The sequence below is a fragment of the Suricata suricatta genome, chromosome 15 (genome assembly GCF_006229205.1).
Source record: "Suricata suricatta isolate VVHF042 chromosome 15, meerkat_22Aug2017_6uvM2_HiC, whole genome shotgun sequence".
Taxonomy (NCBI): Eukaryota; Metazoa; Chordata; class Mammalia; order Carnivora; family Herpestidae; genus Suricata; species Suricata suricatta.
In genome coordinates, this window is record NC_043714.1 from 16,391,919 (window position 1) to 16,412,614 (window position 20,696).

General features: G+C 36.0%; 1 protein-coding gene across 6 annotated transcripts in view; it reads left to right on the forward strand.

The window, feature by feature from the left end:
* CSPP1 (centrosome and spindle pole associated protein 1) overlaps positions 1–20,696 on the forward strand; it is a 133,199-nt gene that overhangs the window by 1,391 nt on the left and 111,112 nt on the right. For all 6 annotated transcript variants that reach the window (XM_029923133.1, XM_029923134.1, XM_029923135.1 and 3 more), the window contains exons 2-3: positions 8,857–8,965; positions 18,064–18,163. In XM_029923133.1, coding sequence (XP_029778993.1) covers positions 8,867–8,965; positions 18,064–18,163 — 199 coding nt within the window. In that variant the 5' untranslated portion in view covers positions 8,857–8,866. The remainder of the gene's footprint in view (positions 1–8,856; positions 8,966–18,063; positions 18,164–20,696) is intronic.

The window sequence follows — 20,696 nt, forward strand, 5'->3', positions numbered from 1 at the left end:
AGGCTCCAGGTTCTGAGCTAGCTGTCAGCACAGAGCCCATCGCGGGGCTCGAACTCACATATTATGAGATCATGACCTGAGCCGAAGTCGGACGCCCAACCGACCGAGCCACCCAGGCGCCCCAGTACAGGGGACCTTCTGAAAGGGAGCAGGTGGTTTTAAATAGGATAAACTGGAACAGGATGGTTGAATACAATTTGCCTCAAGTGAAGTTTTCAGATAAATGTGATTTATTACTAACTTTGAGTAGATTTCAGACTGTTCTTCTGATATTCTGACTTGCATTTCCATTCTCTGAGTGGGAGACAAAGGTGTTTGAGCAAGGATTCTGGAAATTTTGCATTACCCAAAGGCCATCTAACTTAGGCTGCTGTCCTTAGTCACCATTAATTATATAAGTTGTGAAAGGACTTAATAGTGTGCTTATATATTTACTCTATCTGTATTCTAACCCTCAACCTTCCTTTCTTCCACCAGTTACTTGTTAGCAACTTTTAGGGGGATTTGTCAAAATTTGGGTGTGCCCATGGAAGCAAGTTGCTCATGTGGGTCTCTCTGCAAGGAGAAAAAGATAAATCACCTTTCATATGGTGGAAAAACCTCTGAATGGATGGGAAATGAGAAACATTGTCCTGGTTAACCTTGTCCCTTGTCTTTCTTCTAAAACTCTTTCTCAGGTTCCTCCCTGCACACCACACACACATGTTATCAGTCTCTGCTAATCTGTCCTAAGCCCTTTTCTCCCTCTCTAGGGTCTCTTTTTCAAAGCAGTCTTTTCTCCTATAGCTTTAATGATCATTTTAAGAACTGCTAAGTCCTTCTGACCCCCCGAACCCCCACCTTGGGCTCTATTCTGAATTCCAGACATATTCAAATTGTTTCTTCATATTGCTGCTGAGTCCCTTAGAGGTATCTCCCATCAGTCTGGCCAGATGGAGCCATGTGACAGGGGGCATTATCTTAAATTTGAGGTCAAGGTCCATATCTTACCCTTGCCATCTGCCTAGCATCTTGAACAATGTCCTCCTATAGGAGGGAGGTTATTTTCTGATCCTTATGCCTCCATAATGGGGAGGAAATTTACACTTCACTTGAGAGGGAAAAGGATGGGAACATTTGCCCCTCTTTGTGATTGGAGAAATTAGGTATACTCAGTTCTGGGTCCTCCCTGTTTTTTAGATTCACCAAGGCTTAGCACAATGAATGCCTGCTCTAGTCTGCTTATATTTCTATCTCTATGATAAGTATACAGGGCCTAAGTTTAAGGTTTAGATATGTTGGGGTGCTGAGTGTTTCAGTTGGTTAAGCGTTCGGCTTCAGTTCAGGTCATGATCTCAGTTTGTGAGTTCGAGTCCCACATCAGGCTCTCTGCTGTCAGTGCTGAGACAGCAGAAACTCTCAAAAATAAGCAAACATTTAAAAAAAAATTAAAAACGGTTTAGATATGTTGATTTAGATTCTGATAATCAGTTACTGGTGATTTAAAATCCAGTGTACTTTGGAGGTTTTCTTTAAAAAGATGATTACTGATGTATATAGAAACTGTGAAAATATAATAACAATAAAGCAGGTATGATATGTTGATTTTTTTTTCAGTGTCAGGTGTGCCACACATTTTATATGCATCATTTTGTTTTTCTTCATAACAACCATAGAGTAGATATTTCTGCAGATGAGGAAAGCAAGCAGAAGGGAGATTAAGGAACATACTGAGGTTGATCACATAGAGTTAATGAGTGAGGAAATTGGGTTTCAAATCCAGTCTTTCAGTAAATAGTTTTCTTAAAAACTGTTTATCATCTACATGCTATGTACATAGCTACTGGTGGTGGTGGGGGAACAACTTGGCAATATCTTAAAAGTTGTGAGTGATTTTACATTGTAGGTTGAAGGAAGATAAAAAATCCTCTTAAGGTTTCTTTCAGCTGATTTTTCTTGTAACTTAATCTTTATTTTTATTATTTTTTAAACGTTTATTTATTTTGAGAGAAAGTGTGCACGTGCAAGTGGGGTAGGGGTGGAGAGAGGAGAGAGAGAATCCCAAGTCAATGCAGAGCCGGACTTGGGGCTCCCACCCACAAACTATGAGATCATGACCTGAGCTGAAACCAAGAGTCAGATGTTTAATCCAAATGAGCCACCCAGGTGCCTCTGTAACTTAATTTTTAAATTATAAATAATGTATTTTGTACTTAGGCTGTGCCCATCAACTCAGTCTGCGTGATTATCTATAATTCTTGAATAATTTTGTAGTTGAAATATGTTTTCTGTTAGCTGTCATATGCTTGAAGGAGAAAAAAAGACGCCATGACAGCTGGAAGCTGGGCTGTACTATCTATCACCAAGGCTTTGGTGTTGCTAGGACCTGGGCTGGCACTGCTGCTCAGGCTTACTGTTCTTCCACTGAAGGCCAACAATTGCACAGAACATTAGCTTTTGACAAAGCTGTTCTGTGTCTGTGATAGAGCAAGAATACGACCCCATAATCTTGTCCAAACACACACAAAACATGAATGTTGTCCAAGCCACAAAGACCAGGCATCACCTCTTCCAGCTGATAAGTGACTGCTGGCTCTTAACCAGTTACAGCTTTAGATAAGATTTGCTAACATGGTCAATCAGAATTACCCTCACTTTCTGACAGCTTTCAATCCTGAGTAAAGCTGTGCTCACAAATCACTTAACTAGTTGTAAATCCTGTTAGTCTCTTCTAACACCTTCATACATAGATACTCCAGAGTTCCCCATGGTGGGTATCTAGGATGCATCCCTTGATGCAATGAGTAATAATAAACCCAATGAGTTTAACCACAAAAATGTTCCTGGTGGTGTTTGGAGGGCATCTGCAGGAGAAAGCTTACTAGTATCTTCGGCTCTTCAATTTAGTATTAAAGATACAGTATTTTAATCAGATAGTGGCACAAAATAAGAAATGATTAAACATATACTTACATCTGATAAACCTGGTGTTTTAGTTATGGCATGTGTTATACACACTACTATCAAAAAAATACTATGGTCACATAAAATCTGTTCTGGAATTTATAATGGATATTAAAATATTAAAGGAAAACTTAAACATGTACTCAAGAGTGTTAATTGTTAATAGTATTATGTGGAGACCTTAGATTACTCAAGTGATCTATTTTTTTAGATAAAGACATTACTGCTTAAATTTTATATAAAATTCTGCTTTGAAGTCAATATTATCCCATCATCTTTTATTTTTATCAGACAGGGAAATTAGGGGATTATTAAGAAGTGTTTTTTAATGTTTTTAATTTTTGAGAAAGAGAGAGTGTATACGAGTGGGGGAAGGGCAGAGAGCGAGAGAGGAAGAGAGAGAATCCAAAGCAGGCTCCATGTTATCAGCAGAGAGCCTGATGTGGAGCTTGACCCCATGAACTGTGAGATCATGACCTGAGCCAAAGTTGGATTCTTAACTGACTGAGCCACTCAGGTGCCCCAGAAGTAATTTTTTTAAACATGAAAATTACTGTTTGCTGTTGAGCTGTTTTAAATTGTTACTATACAAAAACCTTTTGTCACTTTTAGCAAATTAAAAATGGCTTAAGTATATAAACTTTTGTTGGTTTGGAATGTATTTTGTTAGAGCCATATTTTAAAATCTGTTCTTTTTGGAAGTAAATAATAAAATGAAGTTTACATTATGTTCTACTTTTTATTTTATTAATTGCTTTTCTTCCTTCAAAATGATGAGATAAAGGAATTCACCCCAAAAGAAAGAACAGGAAGAAATGACAGCCAGGGACTTAATCAATACAGATACAAGCAAGATATCTGGACCATAATTTAAAATCACAATAATAAGAATTCTATCTGGGGTTGAAGAAAAGCATAGAATCCCTTTCTGTGGAGATAGAAGATAGAAAATCTAGTCAGGACAAGAATTAAAAAACGCTGTAACTGGGATGCAATCTCAAATGGATGCCTTAGCAGCAAGGATGGATAAAGTAGAGAAGTGAATCAGCAATTTAGAAGATAAAATTATGGAGAATAATGAAGCAGGAAAAAAGAGGGCAACTAAGGCAAAAGAGCATGATATAAGAATTAGAGAACTCAGGGACTCATTAAAAAGGAATAACATTCAGATCATAGGGGACTCAGAAGATGAAGAGAGAGAAAAAGGGGTAGAAGGATTATGTGAGCAAGTCATTGTGGAAAACTTTACTAATCTGGGGAAAGACACAGACATCAAATCCAGGAAGCACAGAGAAGCCCCATTATATTCAACAAAACTGACCGTCAACAAGGGATATCATAGTCAAATTCACAAAATACTCAAGCAAGGAAAGAATCATGAAAGCAGCAAGGGAAAAAAAGTCCTTAACCTACAAGGGAAGACAGATCAGTTTGGCAGCAGACCTATCCACAGAAACTTGGCAGGCCAGAATGGAGTGCCAGGACATATTCAATGTGGTGAATTGGAAAAAAAAATATGCAGTCAAGAATTCTTTACCCAGCAAGGTTGTCATTCAAAATAGGAGAGAGAAAAAGTTTCCCAAACAAAAACTAAAGGGTTTCATGAGCACTAAACTAACCCTGCAAGAAATTTTAAGGAGGACAGATTCTCTGAGGGGAGAAAATCTATCATGCTAATGGTCTCCAAAAAGAAAGCTGAAGTAGCCATACTTCTATCAGACAATCTAGATTTTAAAATAAAAACTAACAAGAGATGAAGAAGGGCATCATATCATAATTAAGGGGTCTCTCCACCAAGATGATCTAACAGTTATAAATTTTTATGCTCCAAATGTGGTAGCACCTGAATATATAAATCAATTAATCACAAACATGCAGAAACTCCTTGATAATAATATCATAATAGTAGGGGACTTCAACCATCCCACTTACAGCAAGGAGAGATCATGTAAAAAAATCAAGAGGGAAACCGTGACTTTGAATGACACACTGGACCAGGTGGACTTAACAGATATATTGGGAACATTTTATCCTAAAGCAGCAGAATACACATTGTTCTCAAGTGCACATAGAACATTCTCCAGAATAAGTCACATACTGGGACATGAATCAGCCCTCAACAAGTACAAAAAGACTGAGATCATACCTTCCATATCTTCAGACCACAATGTTATGAAACTTGAAATCAAACACAAAAAATTTGGAAAGACCATGAGAACTTGGAGACTAAAGAACATCCTACTAAAGAATGAGTGGACTGACCAAAAAGTTAAAGAGGAAATTAAGTACATGGAAGCCAATGAAAATGAAAACACAATCACTCAAACACCTCTGTGATGCAGTGAAAGCAGTCATAAGAGGGAAATGTATAGCAATCCAGGCCTTCCTAAAGAAGATAGGTCTCAGATACACAACCTAATCTTTCACCTTAAAGAGCTGGAAAACAGCAAATAAAATCACAAACCAGCAGAAGACAGGAAAGCATAAAGATTAGAGCAGAAATCAATGCTATGGAAACCAAAAAAACACACAAGCAAACCCCCCACAAAACAGTAAAACGGATGAAACCAGGAGCTGGTTCTTTGAAAGAATTAACAAAATTAATAAACCCCTAGCTAGTTTGCTCAAAAAAGAAAAAGGAAAGGACATACATAAACTCATGAATGAAAAAGAGGAGAGATCACAACCAACACTGCAGAAATACAAACAATAATAAGAGCAACTATACACCAGTAAGTTGGGCAGTCTGGAGAAATGGACAAATTCCTAGAAGCATATAAACTACCAAAACTGAAACAAGAAGAAACAAAATTGAAACAGACCTATAACAAGTATAGAAATGGAATTAGTAATCAAAAATCTCGCAAAAAACAAGGATCCAGAGCTGGATGGCTCCAGGGGGAATTCTGTGAAACATTTAAAGAAGAATTAACACCTATTCTTTTGAAGCTGTTCCAAAAAGTAGAAAAATGGAAGGACAACTTTTAAACTTATTCTATGAGGCCAGCATTACTTTGATTCCAAAGCCAGACAAAGACCCCATTAAAAAGGAGAACTACACACCAATTTTCCTGATGAACATGGATGCAAAAATCATCAACAAGATACTAGCCAGCTGGATTGAACAATACATTAAAAGAATTATTCATCACAACCAAGTGGGATTTATTCCTGGGATGCAGGGCTTGTTCAATATCCACAAAAACAATGCGATACATCCCATCAATAAAGAATCAATAATAATTCTCTCAGTAGATGCAGAAAAAGCATTTGACAAAATACAGCATCTTTGCTTTCCCTTAAGAAAGTAGGGCTAGAAGGATCGTATCTCAAGATCATAAAAGCCATATATTAAAGACCTATTGCTACTATCCTCCTCAATGTGGAAAAACTGAGAGCTTCCCCCCTAATGTCAGGAACATTACAAAGATATCCACTCTCACCACTGTTATTCAACATAGTATTGGATGTCCTAGCTTCAGCAATCAGATAACACAAAAGAATAAAGGCAACCAAGTTGGCCAGGAGGAGTTCAAACTTTCACTCTTTGCAGATGTCATGATACTCTATATGGAAAACCCAAAAGACTGCATCAGAAAACTGCTAGAACTGATCCATGAATTCAGCAAACTTGCAGGCTATAAAATCAATGCACAGAAATCGGTTGCATTCCTATACACCAATAATGATGCAACAGAGAGAGAAAGTAAGAAATTGATCCCATTTACAATTGCACCAAAAACCATAAAATACCTAGGAATAAGCCTAACAAACGCAGTGAAAAATCTGTATGCTGAAAAGTATAGAAAGCTTATGAAAGAAACTGAAGAAGACACACACTAAAGGAAAAATATTCCATGCTCACGGATTGGAAGAACAAATATTGTTAAAATGTTGATACTAGCCAAAGAAATCTACATATTCAATGCAATCACTATCAAAATAACACCAGGCTCTTCACAGAGGTAGAACAGTCTTAAAATTTGTATGTAACCACAAAAGTCTCCAAATAGCCAAAGCAATCCTGAAAAAGAAAACTAAAGCTGAAGGCATCAGAATCCTGAACTTCAAGATGTATTACAAAGCTATAATCATCAAGACAGTATGGTACTGGCACAAAAAGAGACACTGAGATCAATGGAACAGAATAGAGAACACAGAAATGGACTCAGAAATGTATGCCCAAATAATCTTTGACAAGGCAGGAAAGAATATTCAATGGAATAGAGACAGTCTGTACAGCAAATGGTGCTGGGAAAACTGGACACCGACATGCAGAAGGAGCCAGGACCACTTTCTATCACCATACACAAAAATAAAATGGATGAAAGACCTAGAGGAGAAAGCAGCCAAAACCTCTTTGACTTTGGCTGCAGTAACTTCTTACTTGACATGTCTCTGGAGGCAAGGGAAAAAAAGCAAAAATGAACTATTGGGACTTCATCAAAATAAAAAGCTTTTGCGTAGCTAAGGGAAACAACAAAAGTAAAAGGCAACCGATGGAATGGGAGAAGGTATTTGGAAATGACCTATTAGATGAAGGGTTAGTATCTAAAATCTATAAAGAATTTATCAAACTCAACATCCAGAAAATAACCCAGTGAAGAAATGAACAAAAGACATGGATAGACACTTTCCAAGTAAATCCAGATGGCTAACAGACAGATGAAAAAATGCTCAACATCACTCATCATCAGGCAAATACAAATTAAAACCACAGTGAGGTACCACGTCACACCACTCGGAATAGCTAAAATTAACAACTCAGGCAACAACAGATATTGGCTAGGATGCGGAGAAAGAGGATCTCTTTTGCACTGCTGGTGGGAATGCAAATTGGTGCAGCCACTCTGGAAAAGAGTAGGGAGGTTCCTCAAAAAATTAAAAATAGAAGTATCCTAAGACCCAGCAATTGCACTATTAGTTATTTATCCAAGAGATACAGGTGTGTTTTTTCAAAGGGTCACTTGCACCCCAGTGTTTATAGCAGTGCTACTGACAGTAGCCAAAGTATGGAAAGAGCCCAAATGTCCATTGAAGGATGAATGGATATGGAAGATGTGACATACACACACACACACACACACATACACACACATACATATACACATACATATATATATAGACAGACAATGCAGTATTACTCAGCAATCAAAAAGAATGAAATCTTGCCATTTGCAACCAACATGGATGAAACTAGAGGGTATTATGCTAAGTGAAATCAGAGAAAGGCAAGTACTATATGACTTTATTCAGATGAGGAATTTAAGATACAAAACAGGAAAATAAGGTAAGCAAAAGTAATATAAAAACAAGGAAGGGGACAAAACTTGAGACTCTTCCAGAGAATAAACAGGGTTGCTGGAGGAGTTGTGGGTGGGAGGGTTGGTTAAATGTGTGAGGGGCATTAAGGACGTCACTTGATGGGATGAGTACTTACATACATAGGGGATGAATCACTGGAATCTACTCCTGAAATCATAATTTGGCTATATGCTAACTAAGTTGGATGTAAATTAAAATAATAAATAAAGTAAAAAAAAGTATGGGTGTTCTTCATGCTATTCTTATTTGTACCCTTTTTGTTAACTTGATATTACCTCGGAATAGTTTAAAAAAGAGAAAAAAAATGCCTTGACTCATGGATCAAAGTGTGTGTGTGTGTGTGTGAGAGAGAGAGAAATGATGGTGGTTGTGCATATTCTTTATTTTCAGATATTTTAATATATGTCATTGGTTTTTGGGGTGGGGTGGGAGAGAAGCAGGCACACATGTTTTGGTCAAACTTATGTGAATTTCTCAATTTGGTAAGTGAAATTGAGTATTAAATGTGGGATAAGCCTGCATGTTGTTAATTAGCCTAAAAATATTGTGATAAAAATCTAGTCATTGAAGTTTTTTGTTTGTTTTTAGTATCTGCAAAATGGCTGATAATTTGGATAAATTTATTGAAGAGCGAAAAGCCAAACTGGCCAAAGACAAAGCAGAATTGGAAAGTGATCCGCCTTACATGGAAATGAAGGTAAAGCCAATAATATTCTTTCAATATGTTTCATTAAAATTGTCTCTGAAGATTAGTCCTTGTAAATGCAAAACATCCTGTTTTTTGAGTGAGAATCTTCTGTTTCATACTTTAGTTTGGGTTCTGTCATTCTGAGTCTGAGAGCCTGACTCTGGACAAGATTAGATTGATTATGAATGCAGTTTTTCTGTTGTGGTGATTTGTATCTCACAGTTCTCTCTTATTCAGGTTTTAATTAATAATTGCTTCATAAAATAATGAGACTATTTTTAGTACAAGGAACTTTCAGAATATAATATAAAAACAAGTTCTCATTCTACATGAAATGTAAATCATTGTCTTAAATTTCTTTTTTTAATTGAGAATAGTGAATTTATTTGTAATAGTTTATTTTGCTTTTTCAGATTAAAAATTTCGAGTGTTCTTGAAAGCAGTATTTGAAAAATCGTAGTTAAAGTTTTCCTAGTTTTGGTGAAAGAGTGTTTGATCCACTTAGTAAATACTGAGACTGTGCTAGATACTATCCTAAGCTCTTCTATGGCATTAATCAGGAAAGATGTGCCACCTTCTTTTGTGAGTTCAGTGTATTAATATACAGGATATAGATAAAATCTAACCATCATATAGTCCACTGTAATCACACTAGCCATATATTGGTATGCCCAAGACAGTCCTGGGTTACCTGTTACCCATGTCTCATCTGGTATAGCGTTTGTCTTGGGCAAAGGCATGGGCATCTGGGTGAGGTGGTCAATGACATTGACAGTTTAATTATGAGGGAATTTTACTTACATAGCTAACATTTATTATGTGCTGTATGTGGAAGAGGCTTAGTTTAATGTATTGTATTTTCATTTTTAAAATTCCAGTATAATTAAAATACAGTTGTGTATTAGTCTCAGGTATGCAATATAGTGATTCACCAGTTTTGTACATTATTCCATGCTCATCACTCCAAGTGTACTCTTAATGCTCTTCACCCCCACCCATTTCCCCTCTGGCAACCACCAGTTCTCTGTATTTAAGAACCTGTTTTTTTTTTGGTTCTCTTCTTTATTTGTTTTGTTTCTTAAATTCCATATATGAGTGAAATCATGTGGTATTTGTCTTTCTTTGATGTAATTTCATTTGGTATAATACCCTCTAGATTCATCTATGTTGGTCCAAATGGTGAGAATTCATTCTTTTTTATGGTTGATACATACGCCATTTATACATCATTGTATATACATATATATGTGTATATATAGATACACTATATCTTTATCTGTTCATCTATGGATAGATGCTTCAGTTGCTTCTATATCTTGTTACTGTAAATAATGCTGCAATAAATATAGGGGTGCGTATATCCTTTTCAATTAATGTTTTCATTTTCTTTGGTAAATAACGAGTGGTGAAAATATAGGAAGCTCCATACACTCTTCCACAGTGGCTGTACCAGTTTGCGTTCCCACTGACAGAACATGAGGCTTCCCTTTTCACCAGTCCTCACCAACACGTGTTTTTTGTATTTTTGATTTTAGCCATTAAGACAGGTACAAACTGCAAAGGAAACAACAAAACTAATAGGCATCCAACGGAATGGGAAAAGATAGTTGCAAATGATATATAAGATAAAGGGCTGGTATCCAAAATCTATAAGGAACTCACCAAACTCCACACCCAAAAAACAAATAATCCAGTGCAGAAATGGGCAGAAGACATGAATAGACACTTCTCCAAAGAGGACATCCAGGGGGCCAGCAGACACATGAAACGATACCCAGCGTCACTCATCATCAGGGAAATACAAATCAAAACCACACCGAGATACCACCTCATGCTGGTCCGAGTGGCGAAAATGAATAAATCAGGAGACTATAGTTGCTGGTGAGGATGTGGAGAAACAGGCACCCTCCTACGCTGTTGGTGGGAATGTAAACGGGTGCAGCCGCTCTGGATAACAGTGTGGAGGTTCCTCAAAAAATTAACAATAGAACTCCCCTCTGAGGGGGCACTTGTGGGGAGAAGCACTGGGTGTTATATGGAAACCAATTTGACAATAAACTATTATAAATTAAAAAAAAAAAAACTCCCCTATGACTCAACAGTAGCACTGCTAGGAATTTATCCAAGGGATACAGAAGCACTGATGCATAGGGGCCCATGTACCCCAATGTTCATAGCAGCACTTTCAACAATAGCCAAATCATGGAAAGAGCCTAAAATGTTCGTCAACTGATGAATGGATCAAGAACAAGTGGTTTATATATACAATAGAATACTACATGGCAATGAGAGATAATGAAATCTGGCTATTTGTAGCAATGTGGATGGAACTCTAGGGTGCCATGCTAAGTGAAATAAGTCAGGCAGAGAAGGACAGATACCAAATATTTTCACTCATATGTGGATCTGGAAAAACTTAACAGAGGACCATGGGGGGGGGGGAATAGTTGGGGAGAAGGAGGGAGGCAAACCATGAGAGACTCTTAAATACTGAGAACAAACTGAGGGCTGATGGGGGAGGGGGAGAAGGCAAGTGGGGTGATGGGCATGGAGGAGGGCACTTGTGGGGATGAGCACTGGGTGTTCTCTGGAAACCAACTTGGCAATAATATATAAGAGAAAAAAAGACAGGTGCAAGTTGTTATTGTTTTGATTTGCATTTCCCTGATGATTGGTGATACTGAGCATCTTTTTGTGTGTCTGTTGGCCATCTGTATGTCTTTTGAAACGTGTATCCAGTTCTTTACCCATTTTTATTTATTAAAACAATTTTTTAAGTTCCTTTCTTTAATCATTTTTTAAAAAAATACAACTTATTGTCAAATTGGTTTCCATACAACACCCAGTGGTCATCCCGAGTCCCTCCTCAATGCCCATCACCCACTTTACCCTCTCCCCCATTCCCCCTCAGTTGGTTCCATACAAACTTCAGGATAGTTTGTTCTAGCTTTGAGAAGAATGCTGGTGCAATTTTGATGGGGATTGCATTGAATGTGTAGATTGCTTTGGGTAGTATTGACACTTTAACAATATTTATTCTTCCAATCCATGAGCATGGAATGTTTATCCATTTCTTTGTGTCTTCTTCCATTCCCTTCATAAGTTTTCTATAGTTTTGATCATACAGATCTTTTACATGTTTGGTTAGGTTTATTGCTAGGTATTTTATTGTTTTTTTGTGCAATTGTGAATGGGATCAGTTTCTTGATTTCTCTTTCTGTTGCTTCAGTATTGATGTATGAAAATGCAACCGATTTCTGTATGTTGATTCTGTACCGTGCTACTTTGCTGAATTCATGGATCAGTTCTAATAGGCTTCTGGTGGAGTCTGTTGGGTTTTCCATGTATAGTATCATGTCATCTGCAAAAAGGAAAGTTTGATTTCTTTGATAATTTTGATGCCCTTTATTTCCTTTTGTCTTATTGCTGATGCTAGGACTTCCAACACTATGGTAAACAACAGTGATGAGAGTGGAGAGCCCTGTTGTGTTCCTGATCTAAGGGGGAAAGCTCTCAATTTTTCCTCCTTGAGGATGATATTTGTGGTCTTTTATGCATTTTTAAATGAAATTGGTGTTGTTGTTGTTGTTGTTTTATTTGTCTTTTGGGTTTTTAGTGTTTTGGTGGTGGTGTAGAAATTCTTTGTACATTTTGAATATTAACCTTCTCCCATTTGGTGGGTTGTCTTTTTGTTTTGTTGATGGTTTCCTTTACTGTGCAGAAACTATTTATTTTAGTGTAGTTTCAATAGTTAACTTTTGCTTTTGTTTCCATTGCTAAAGGACGCATATCTAGAAGAATGATGCTAATGCTAGTGTCAGCTTATTGCCTGTGTTTTCTTCTAGAAGTTTCAGGTCTAACGTTTAGGTCTTAATCCATTTTGAGTTTATTTTTGTGTATGTTATAAGGCCATCCAGTTTCATCACTGTCCAGTTTTCCTAATATCATCTGTTGAAGAGCCTTTTTCCCATTACATATTCTTGTCTCTCCTGTTACAGATTAATTGACCACATATGCGTGAGTTTATTTCTGGGCTCTGTTCTGTTCCATTGATCTGTGTATCTATTTTTGTACCAGTACCATACTGTTTGGATGACTACAGCATTGTAGTATTTTTTGAAATCTGGGATTGTTGTACTTCTAGTTTTGTTCTTCTCTTTCAAGAGTACTTTGGCTACTTTGGGTCTTTTGTGGTCCCATGCAAATTTTAGGATTATTTCTGTTATTCTATTATTGTGAAAAATGCTGTTGCTGTGTTGATAGAAATTGCACTAAATCTATAGATTGCTTTGGCGTGTATGAACATTTTATTTATGTTTTTTAATTTTTATTTAATGTTTTATTTATTTTTGAGAGAGAGAGAGAGACCGACTGACCGACCGTGTGAGCAGTGGAGGGTCAGAGAGAGAGACACACACAGAGTCCAAAGATAGGCTTCAGGATCTGAGCTAGCTGTCAGCACAAAGCCCGACACGGGACTTGAACCCATGAACCGAGAGTTTATGACCTGAGCGGAAGCCGGAAGCTCAACTAACTGAGCCACCCAGGTGCCCCATGAACATTTTAACAATATTTCTTCTTCCAATAAATGAGCATGGAATATTTTCCCATTTGTTTTTATTGTCCTCAGTTTCTTTCATCAGTATTTTATAGTTTTTAGAGTACAGGTCTTTCACCTCCTTGGTTAAGTTTATTTCTGGGTATTTTGTTATTTTTGGTACAGTTGTAAAGGAGACTATTTTCTTGATTTCAGCTTCATTATTACTGTTTAAGAATGCATCAGATTTCTGTGTATTGTTTTTTTTTAAATGCTGCAACCTTTTAGCATTCATTTATCAGTTCTAGTAGTCTTTTGGTGGAGTCTTTAAGGTTTTCTATATTGAGATTTGCAGATGTTATCTGCAAATACTCTTACTTCTTACCAATTTGGATGCTTTTGAGTTCTTTAACTTGTCTGATTGCTGTGACTAGGACTTTCAGTATTTTGTTGAATAAAAGTGGTGAGAGTGGCCATCTATGTTTTGTTCTTGTTATGAGTTTAAAGTTGTTAAAGTTTTCCTGTTAAGGATGTTAGCTGTGAGTTTTTCACATATAGCCTTTGTTATGTTGAGGTATGTTCCCTTTAAAGCTACTTTGGTGAGAGTTTTTAGCATGAATGGATGTTCTACTCTGCCAAATGCTTTTTTTTTTTTTTTTAATGTAGTGAAATAATCATATGGTTTTAACCTTTCTCTTGTTGATTATTGTGTTGATTGATTGGTGAATGTTGAACCACTCTTGCATCCCAGGAATACTCACGTGATCTTAGTGAATGATTTTTTTTAGTGTATTGTTGAATTTCGTATGTTAATGTTTTGTTAAGGCCATTTGTATCTATGTTTATCAGAGATATGGGCCTTTAGTTCTTTTGGTATGGTCTTTGGCTTTGACACCAGGGTAATGCTGGACTCATAGAATGAATTTGGAAGCTTTCCTTCCTCTGTTTTTTAGAGTAGTTTGAGAAGAGTAGGTATTAACTCTTCTTTAAGATGGTAGAATTCACCTTTGAAGCAGTCTGGTACTGGACTTTTGGTTCTTGGCAGTTTTTTGATTACTGTGCAGATCTTCTGTGTCTTCCTGATTCAGATTGGGAACACTATACGTTTCTGGGAATTTATCCATCTTTTCTAGGTTGTCCAATTTGTAGGCATATAAGTTTTCATATTTTCTTATAACCTTTTGTATTTCTGTGGTGTTATTTGTTTCATTTCTGATTTGTTTCTTTGAGCCCTCTTTTTTTGGTGAGTCTGACTAAAGGTTTACCATGTTTTGTTGATTTTTACAAAGAATTACCAGCTTCTTGTTTCATTGATCTGATATATTGTTTGTTTTGTTTTTGTTTTTTAGCTTCTATTTCATTTATTTCTGTTCTAATTTTATTAACTTAATCTTTATTATTTCCTTCTACTGGTTTGGGTTTTGTTTGTTCATTTTCTAGTTCCTTTAGATGCAAGGTTAAGTTGTTCTTTTGCGATTTTTCTTGCTTCTTGAGGTAGTTGTGTATTGCTTAAAATCCTTCCTTTTTAGAACAGCTTTTGCTGCATCCCAAAGATTTCAGCCCATTGTGTTTTCATTTTCATTTGTTTCCATGTACTTTTTGATTTTCTCGTTGATTTTTTTTGGGTGCTCCATTCATTGTTTAGTAGCATGTTATTTAACCTCCATATATTTGTGTACTTTCAAGATTTTTTCTTGTGGTTGATTTCAAGTTTCAAAGCAGTGTGGTTGGAAAAGATGGATAATATGACTTCAGTCTTTTTGAATTTGTTGTCTTATTTTGTTGCCTAATATGTGATCTGTTCTGGTGAATGTTCCCTGTGCACTTGAAATGAATGTGTGTTCTCCTGTTTTAGGATGGAATGTTCTGAATATATCTGTTAGATCCATCTGGTTCAATGTGTCGTTTGAAGCCAGTTTCCTTGTTGATTTTCTCCATTGTTGTAAGTGGGTATTAAAGTCCTCTACTATTACTAGTATTACTATCAATACTAATAATACTAATATGTTTGTTAATAACTGCTTTATGTATTTGAGTAGCCCATTTTGGGTGCATAAATATTTATAATTGTTATACCTTCTGTTGAATTCCCTTTATGATTATATAGTGTCCTTCTTTGTCTTTTGTTATAGTCTTTGTTTTATAAAGTCTGTTTTGTCCCATATAAGCATCATTACTCCTCTTTCTTTTTCACTTCCATCTGCATAATAAATGTTTTTCCATCCCTTTACTTTGAATCTACATGTGTCTTTAGGTCTGAAATGAGTCTTTTGTAGGCAGCATATATTGTATGCTTTTTTTTTATCCATTTGGTCACCCTTTGTCTTTTGAATTGGAGTGTTTAGTTCTTTTACATTCAAAGTAATTATTGATAGGTAAGTACTTACTGCCATTTTGTTCCTTGTGTTATGGTTATTTTTATAGTTTTCTTTTATTGCTCTCCTCATGTGGTTTGACAGCTGTTTCTTGTGATATGCTTGGATTCCTTTTTTAAATTTCTTATATATCTATTACTGGTTTTGATGTGTGGTTACCATTAGGTGTATATTAACAGCTTATGTATGTAGCAGTCTATATTAAGTTAATAGTCGCTTAAGTTTGGACCCATTATAAAAGCACAAGTTTTTAATCCCCTCTCCCCATGTTTTAGGTATATGCTGCCATACTTTACATCCTTTTATTTTGTGAATTCCATGACTGATTTTTATAGATATATTTGATTTTACTGCTTTTGTATTTTAACCTCAATATTGGTTTTATAAGGATTTATTCTATCTTATTATGTTTCTACATACCTGTGAAATGTTTTTCTTTCCTAATTTACTTTTTAATTTCTTTAAGTTTATTTATTATGAGAAAGAGTGTGCACATCCCAGTGGGGGAGAGGTAGAGAGAGGGGGAGAGAGAATCCTAAACCTCACGAGGGGCTTAATCTCACAAACCTGTAGATTATGACCTGAGCCAAGATCAAGGTTGGACGCTTAACTGACTGAGCCACCCAGGCACCCCTTAAATTTTTCTTTTAATGTTTATTTATATTTATTTTTAAAAAATGGTTGTTTATTTTTGAGAGAGAGAGTGTGAGCAGGGGAGGGGCAGAGGGAGGGGGGACAGAAGATCTTACACAGGCTCTACACTGATGGCAGGGAGCCTGATGTAGGGCTCGAACTTATGAACTGTGAGATCATGACCTGAGTGGATGTCAGAAGCGTAACCGACTGAGTAGCCCAGGTGCCCCTTTTTAAATTTTTCCTTTGAGAAAGTGTGGGGAGAGGCCGAGGCAAAGAGAGAGAATCTCAAGCAGGGTGCATGCTCAGCATGGACCCTGAAGTGAGGCTTGATCCCATGACCTGAGCTGAAATCAAGAGTCAGACGCTCAACAGACAGATCTCCTTTCTTACTTTTCCTATTTGTGGTCTTTCCTTTCCACTTTAACATTCTTATAAGGCTGGTTTAGTGGTAGTGAATTCCTTTAAATTTTGCTTGTCTGAAAAACTCTTTATCTTTCCTTCTATTCTGAATGATAGTCTTGCTAGATAGAGTATTCTTAGTGGCAGGCTTTCTCCTTTCAGGAATGAGGCTTAGTCTTAAGAGGTTAAGTTTATGATTCACATGAATCTGTGATATAAATACTGTTGTTATGGTCATTTTCTAAAAGAGTAAACTACGGCATGGGAAAGTTAAGTAATGAGACTGAGGTCATAGAGTTGGTAGAAGTAGGCTTTGATTCCTGACATCCTGACTGTAGTGCTTGTTCTCTTAACCACCATACTAGTTTGCCTTCTTTCCATAATAGCTGCTCTGGTCAAGGAGTTGTGTCAAGGACTTTACATGAATTATCTTACTTAATCATAACACCCTTGGTTAGTAGGTGGAATATTTTTGTTTTACAGATCAAGAAAGTGAGGCTCAAAAGGGGTTAAGTAATTCATTCAGGTACACATCCAGGTAGATTCAGAATTGTAATCATCGTATGTTCAGCTCCAAAATTTATGGTTTTAACCATTCCCCACTTAGGACTGTGTTACAGTGTTTGAAAATGGTTATTACAGAACTTTAAGTACAGGATTAATATAATTTTTTAATATTAAATAGTACGTAAATCATGATCTTTAAGTCTTAGTTCAAATAGCATGCTCATTGAGGTCTGTTAGTCCCTCCTGCGTCGTTATAGCCCTTCTTCCCATGCTCTATTTTTATTTTTCCTTAGCCATTACTATTTACTCTCTACATATTACATAGTCTAATTATATATTATGTTTGTTGCTAGTCCCCTCAATAGCTTGAGCTCCATGATGGCAGAGATTCTCCTATGTTTTTTTCATTCATGTTTCCAGTGCTGGGACACTATGTAGAAGGAACTGTGAATATTTGTTAAGTGAATTCTAAGATTTAATTAGAATTTATTATAGTATTGAATACTTTTGGTTAATTCCTCAAACCTCACACTTAAATTTCTTCGATGATATTACTGTGTAGTTTTCTCAAGTTATTTAATAAAAGTAATGGGATAGATTGTGTATTTTGTGGATTTTTTCCTGTACTTTTATAAATATTATGTCTCTTTCAGGGAAAGGCATCAGAGAAGCTTTCTGAAAACAGTAAAATACTAATTTCCATGGCCAAGGAAAACATACCACCAAATAGTCAACAGGCCAGGAGTTCCTTAGGTAAGTCATTAAGTGTGCTAAATTGATTTTAAAATATTATTAGCAGGCTCTTGTGAAGGAGCTTTGTCTTGTCAGAAAAAGATTTCTTTAGCATCCCAGTAACTGTTTCCTTTCTGGAATCTTTCATCTGACTGTGAAATACAATGTATACTGAGAACCATCTGCCCATTTTAAATTATATTCCCTTATAATTTATGTAAATCATAGAAGTAAATATATATAACATAACTAAAAATTAATTGAAAAACTTGAATGGAATTTGTGTCTGTGGTAGAGGGAAAATGTGTTAATTGAATAAAATTGTGGACTTTAAAAATTAAAGGGATGATTAGAGGATATATAATGTTATTTGGTAAATGACCATTTTAATGATTGATTATTATATTACAATTATATGGAAGTTAATATTGTAGCTATACTAAGTCTTTGATTATGGCTTTGTCATGAAAATATTTAGAAATTTTTTATTGAAGTATAAATAACATACAGTGTCCTATTAACTTCAGGTATATAATATACTGACTCAACAATTTTATATTCATTACTCATTGTTCACCATGATAAGTATAGGCACCATATAACATTATTGTAGTATTATTGACTATTCCCTATGGTATATTTTTCATCTTTGTGACTTACTTTTAACTGGAAGTTTGCGTTTTTATCTGTTTCATCCACCCCCCTCATCCATCTTACCTCTGGCAACTGCCAGTTTATTTGCTGTGTTTAAGAGTCTTTTTTTTTCTGTTTGTTTTGTTATTTAGAATCACATGTAAGTGAAATCATATGGTATTTGTTTTTCTCTGACTTCACTTAGCACAATACCCTCTAGGTCCATTCATGTTGCAAATGGCAAGATCTTATTTTTTATGGATAATAATATTCCATTCCACATTTTATATATATTACCACATCTTCTTTTTACATTTTCTATTGATGGACGTTAGGTTGCTTCCATGTTTTGTTACTGTAAGTGATTCTGAAATAAGCTTAGATGTGATATATCTTTTCAAATTGGTGTTTTTGTTTTGTTAAATGATGTAAATAACCAGTGATGAAATTACTGGATCGTATGTAACACTTATTCTTAATTTTTTTGGCTAATCACGATACTGATTTCTACAGTGGCTACACCAATTTACATTCCCACCAATAGTGCATGAGGGTTCCTTTTTCTCCACATGTGCACCAACACTTGTTTATGGTGTTTTTGATTATAGCCATTCTGACAGGTGTAAGGTTTTGATTTACATTTCCCTGACAATTAGTGATGTTAAGCATCTTTATGTCTTCTTTGGAAAAATGTCTCTTCATGTCTTCCGCCCATTTTTTTAACCAGATTATTTGTTCTTTTAGTGTTAAGTTGTATACTTTATATATTTTGGATATTAAGTCTCTTACTGGGTGAATCATTTATAAATATCTTCTCCCATTCAGTGGGTTTTCATTTTTTTTGATGGTTTCCTTTGCTGTGTAAAAGCTTTTTATTTTAGGGTAGGCCTAGTGTTTTATTTTTGCTTTTGTTTTCTTGCCTCAGGAAAAATGATAAGACCACTGTCAGAGAGATTGTTGCCTATGTTTTCTTCCAGGACTTTTATGATTTTAGGTCTCATCTTTAGGTCTTAACCCATTTTGAGTTTATTTTTGTGTATGGTATAAGAAAGTTGTCCGCTTTTATTCTTTTGCATTTAGCTCGCTAGTATTCCCAACACCAGAGATTATCTGTTCCCCATTGTATATATTTCCTCTTGTCATATATTTATATACATATTTTTAAGTAGGCTCCACATCCAGCATTGAGCCCAGTGTAAGGCTTGAACTCACAGCCTTGAGATCAGGACCTTACCAAGAGTTGGACCCTCAACTGACTGAGCCACCCAGGCTCCCCTCTTTTGTCATAGATTAATTGATATATAAGTGTGGGTTTACTTTTGGGCTTTCTATTCTTTTGCATTTATCTATGTGTCTCGTTTTGTACTAGTACCATACAGCATTGTAGTATATCTTGCAATCTGGGATTGAGATACTTTCAGCTTTGTTCTTCTTTCTCAAGATTGCTTTGACTATTCTGGATTATTTATTTAATTAAAAAAATTTTTTTAATGTTTTATTTATTTTTCAGAGAAAGAGAGACATTGTGAGCAGGGGAGGGTCAGAGAGAGACACACACACACTGAATCTGAAGACAGGCTCTAGCCTGTCTGAGCTAGCTGTCAGCCCAGAGCCCAATGTAGGGCTTGAACCCATGACCCATGAGATCATGACCTGAGCTGAAGTTGGACGCTTAACCAACTGAGCCACCTAGGCACAACTATTTTATTTTAAATACAACTGAATTTATATTTATTTTTTCTACTTCAGTTTTTATTTAAGATGTACTTAATTAGCATTCAGTGCAGTATTGGTTTCAGGAATAGAATTCAGTGATTCATCACTTACATACAATACCCAGTGCTCATTGTAACAAGTGTCCTCCTGTTAACCATCACCCATCTAGCCTATCCCTCACCTCCCTCCCGCCATCAATCTTCAG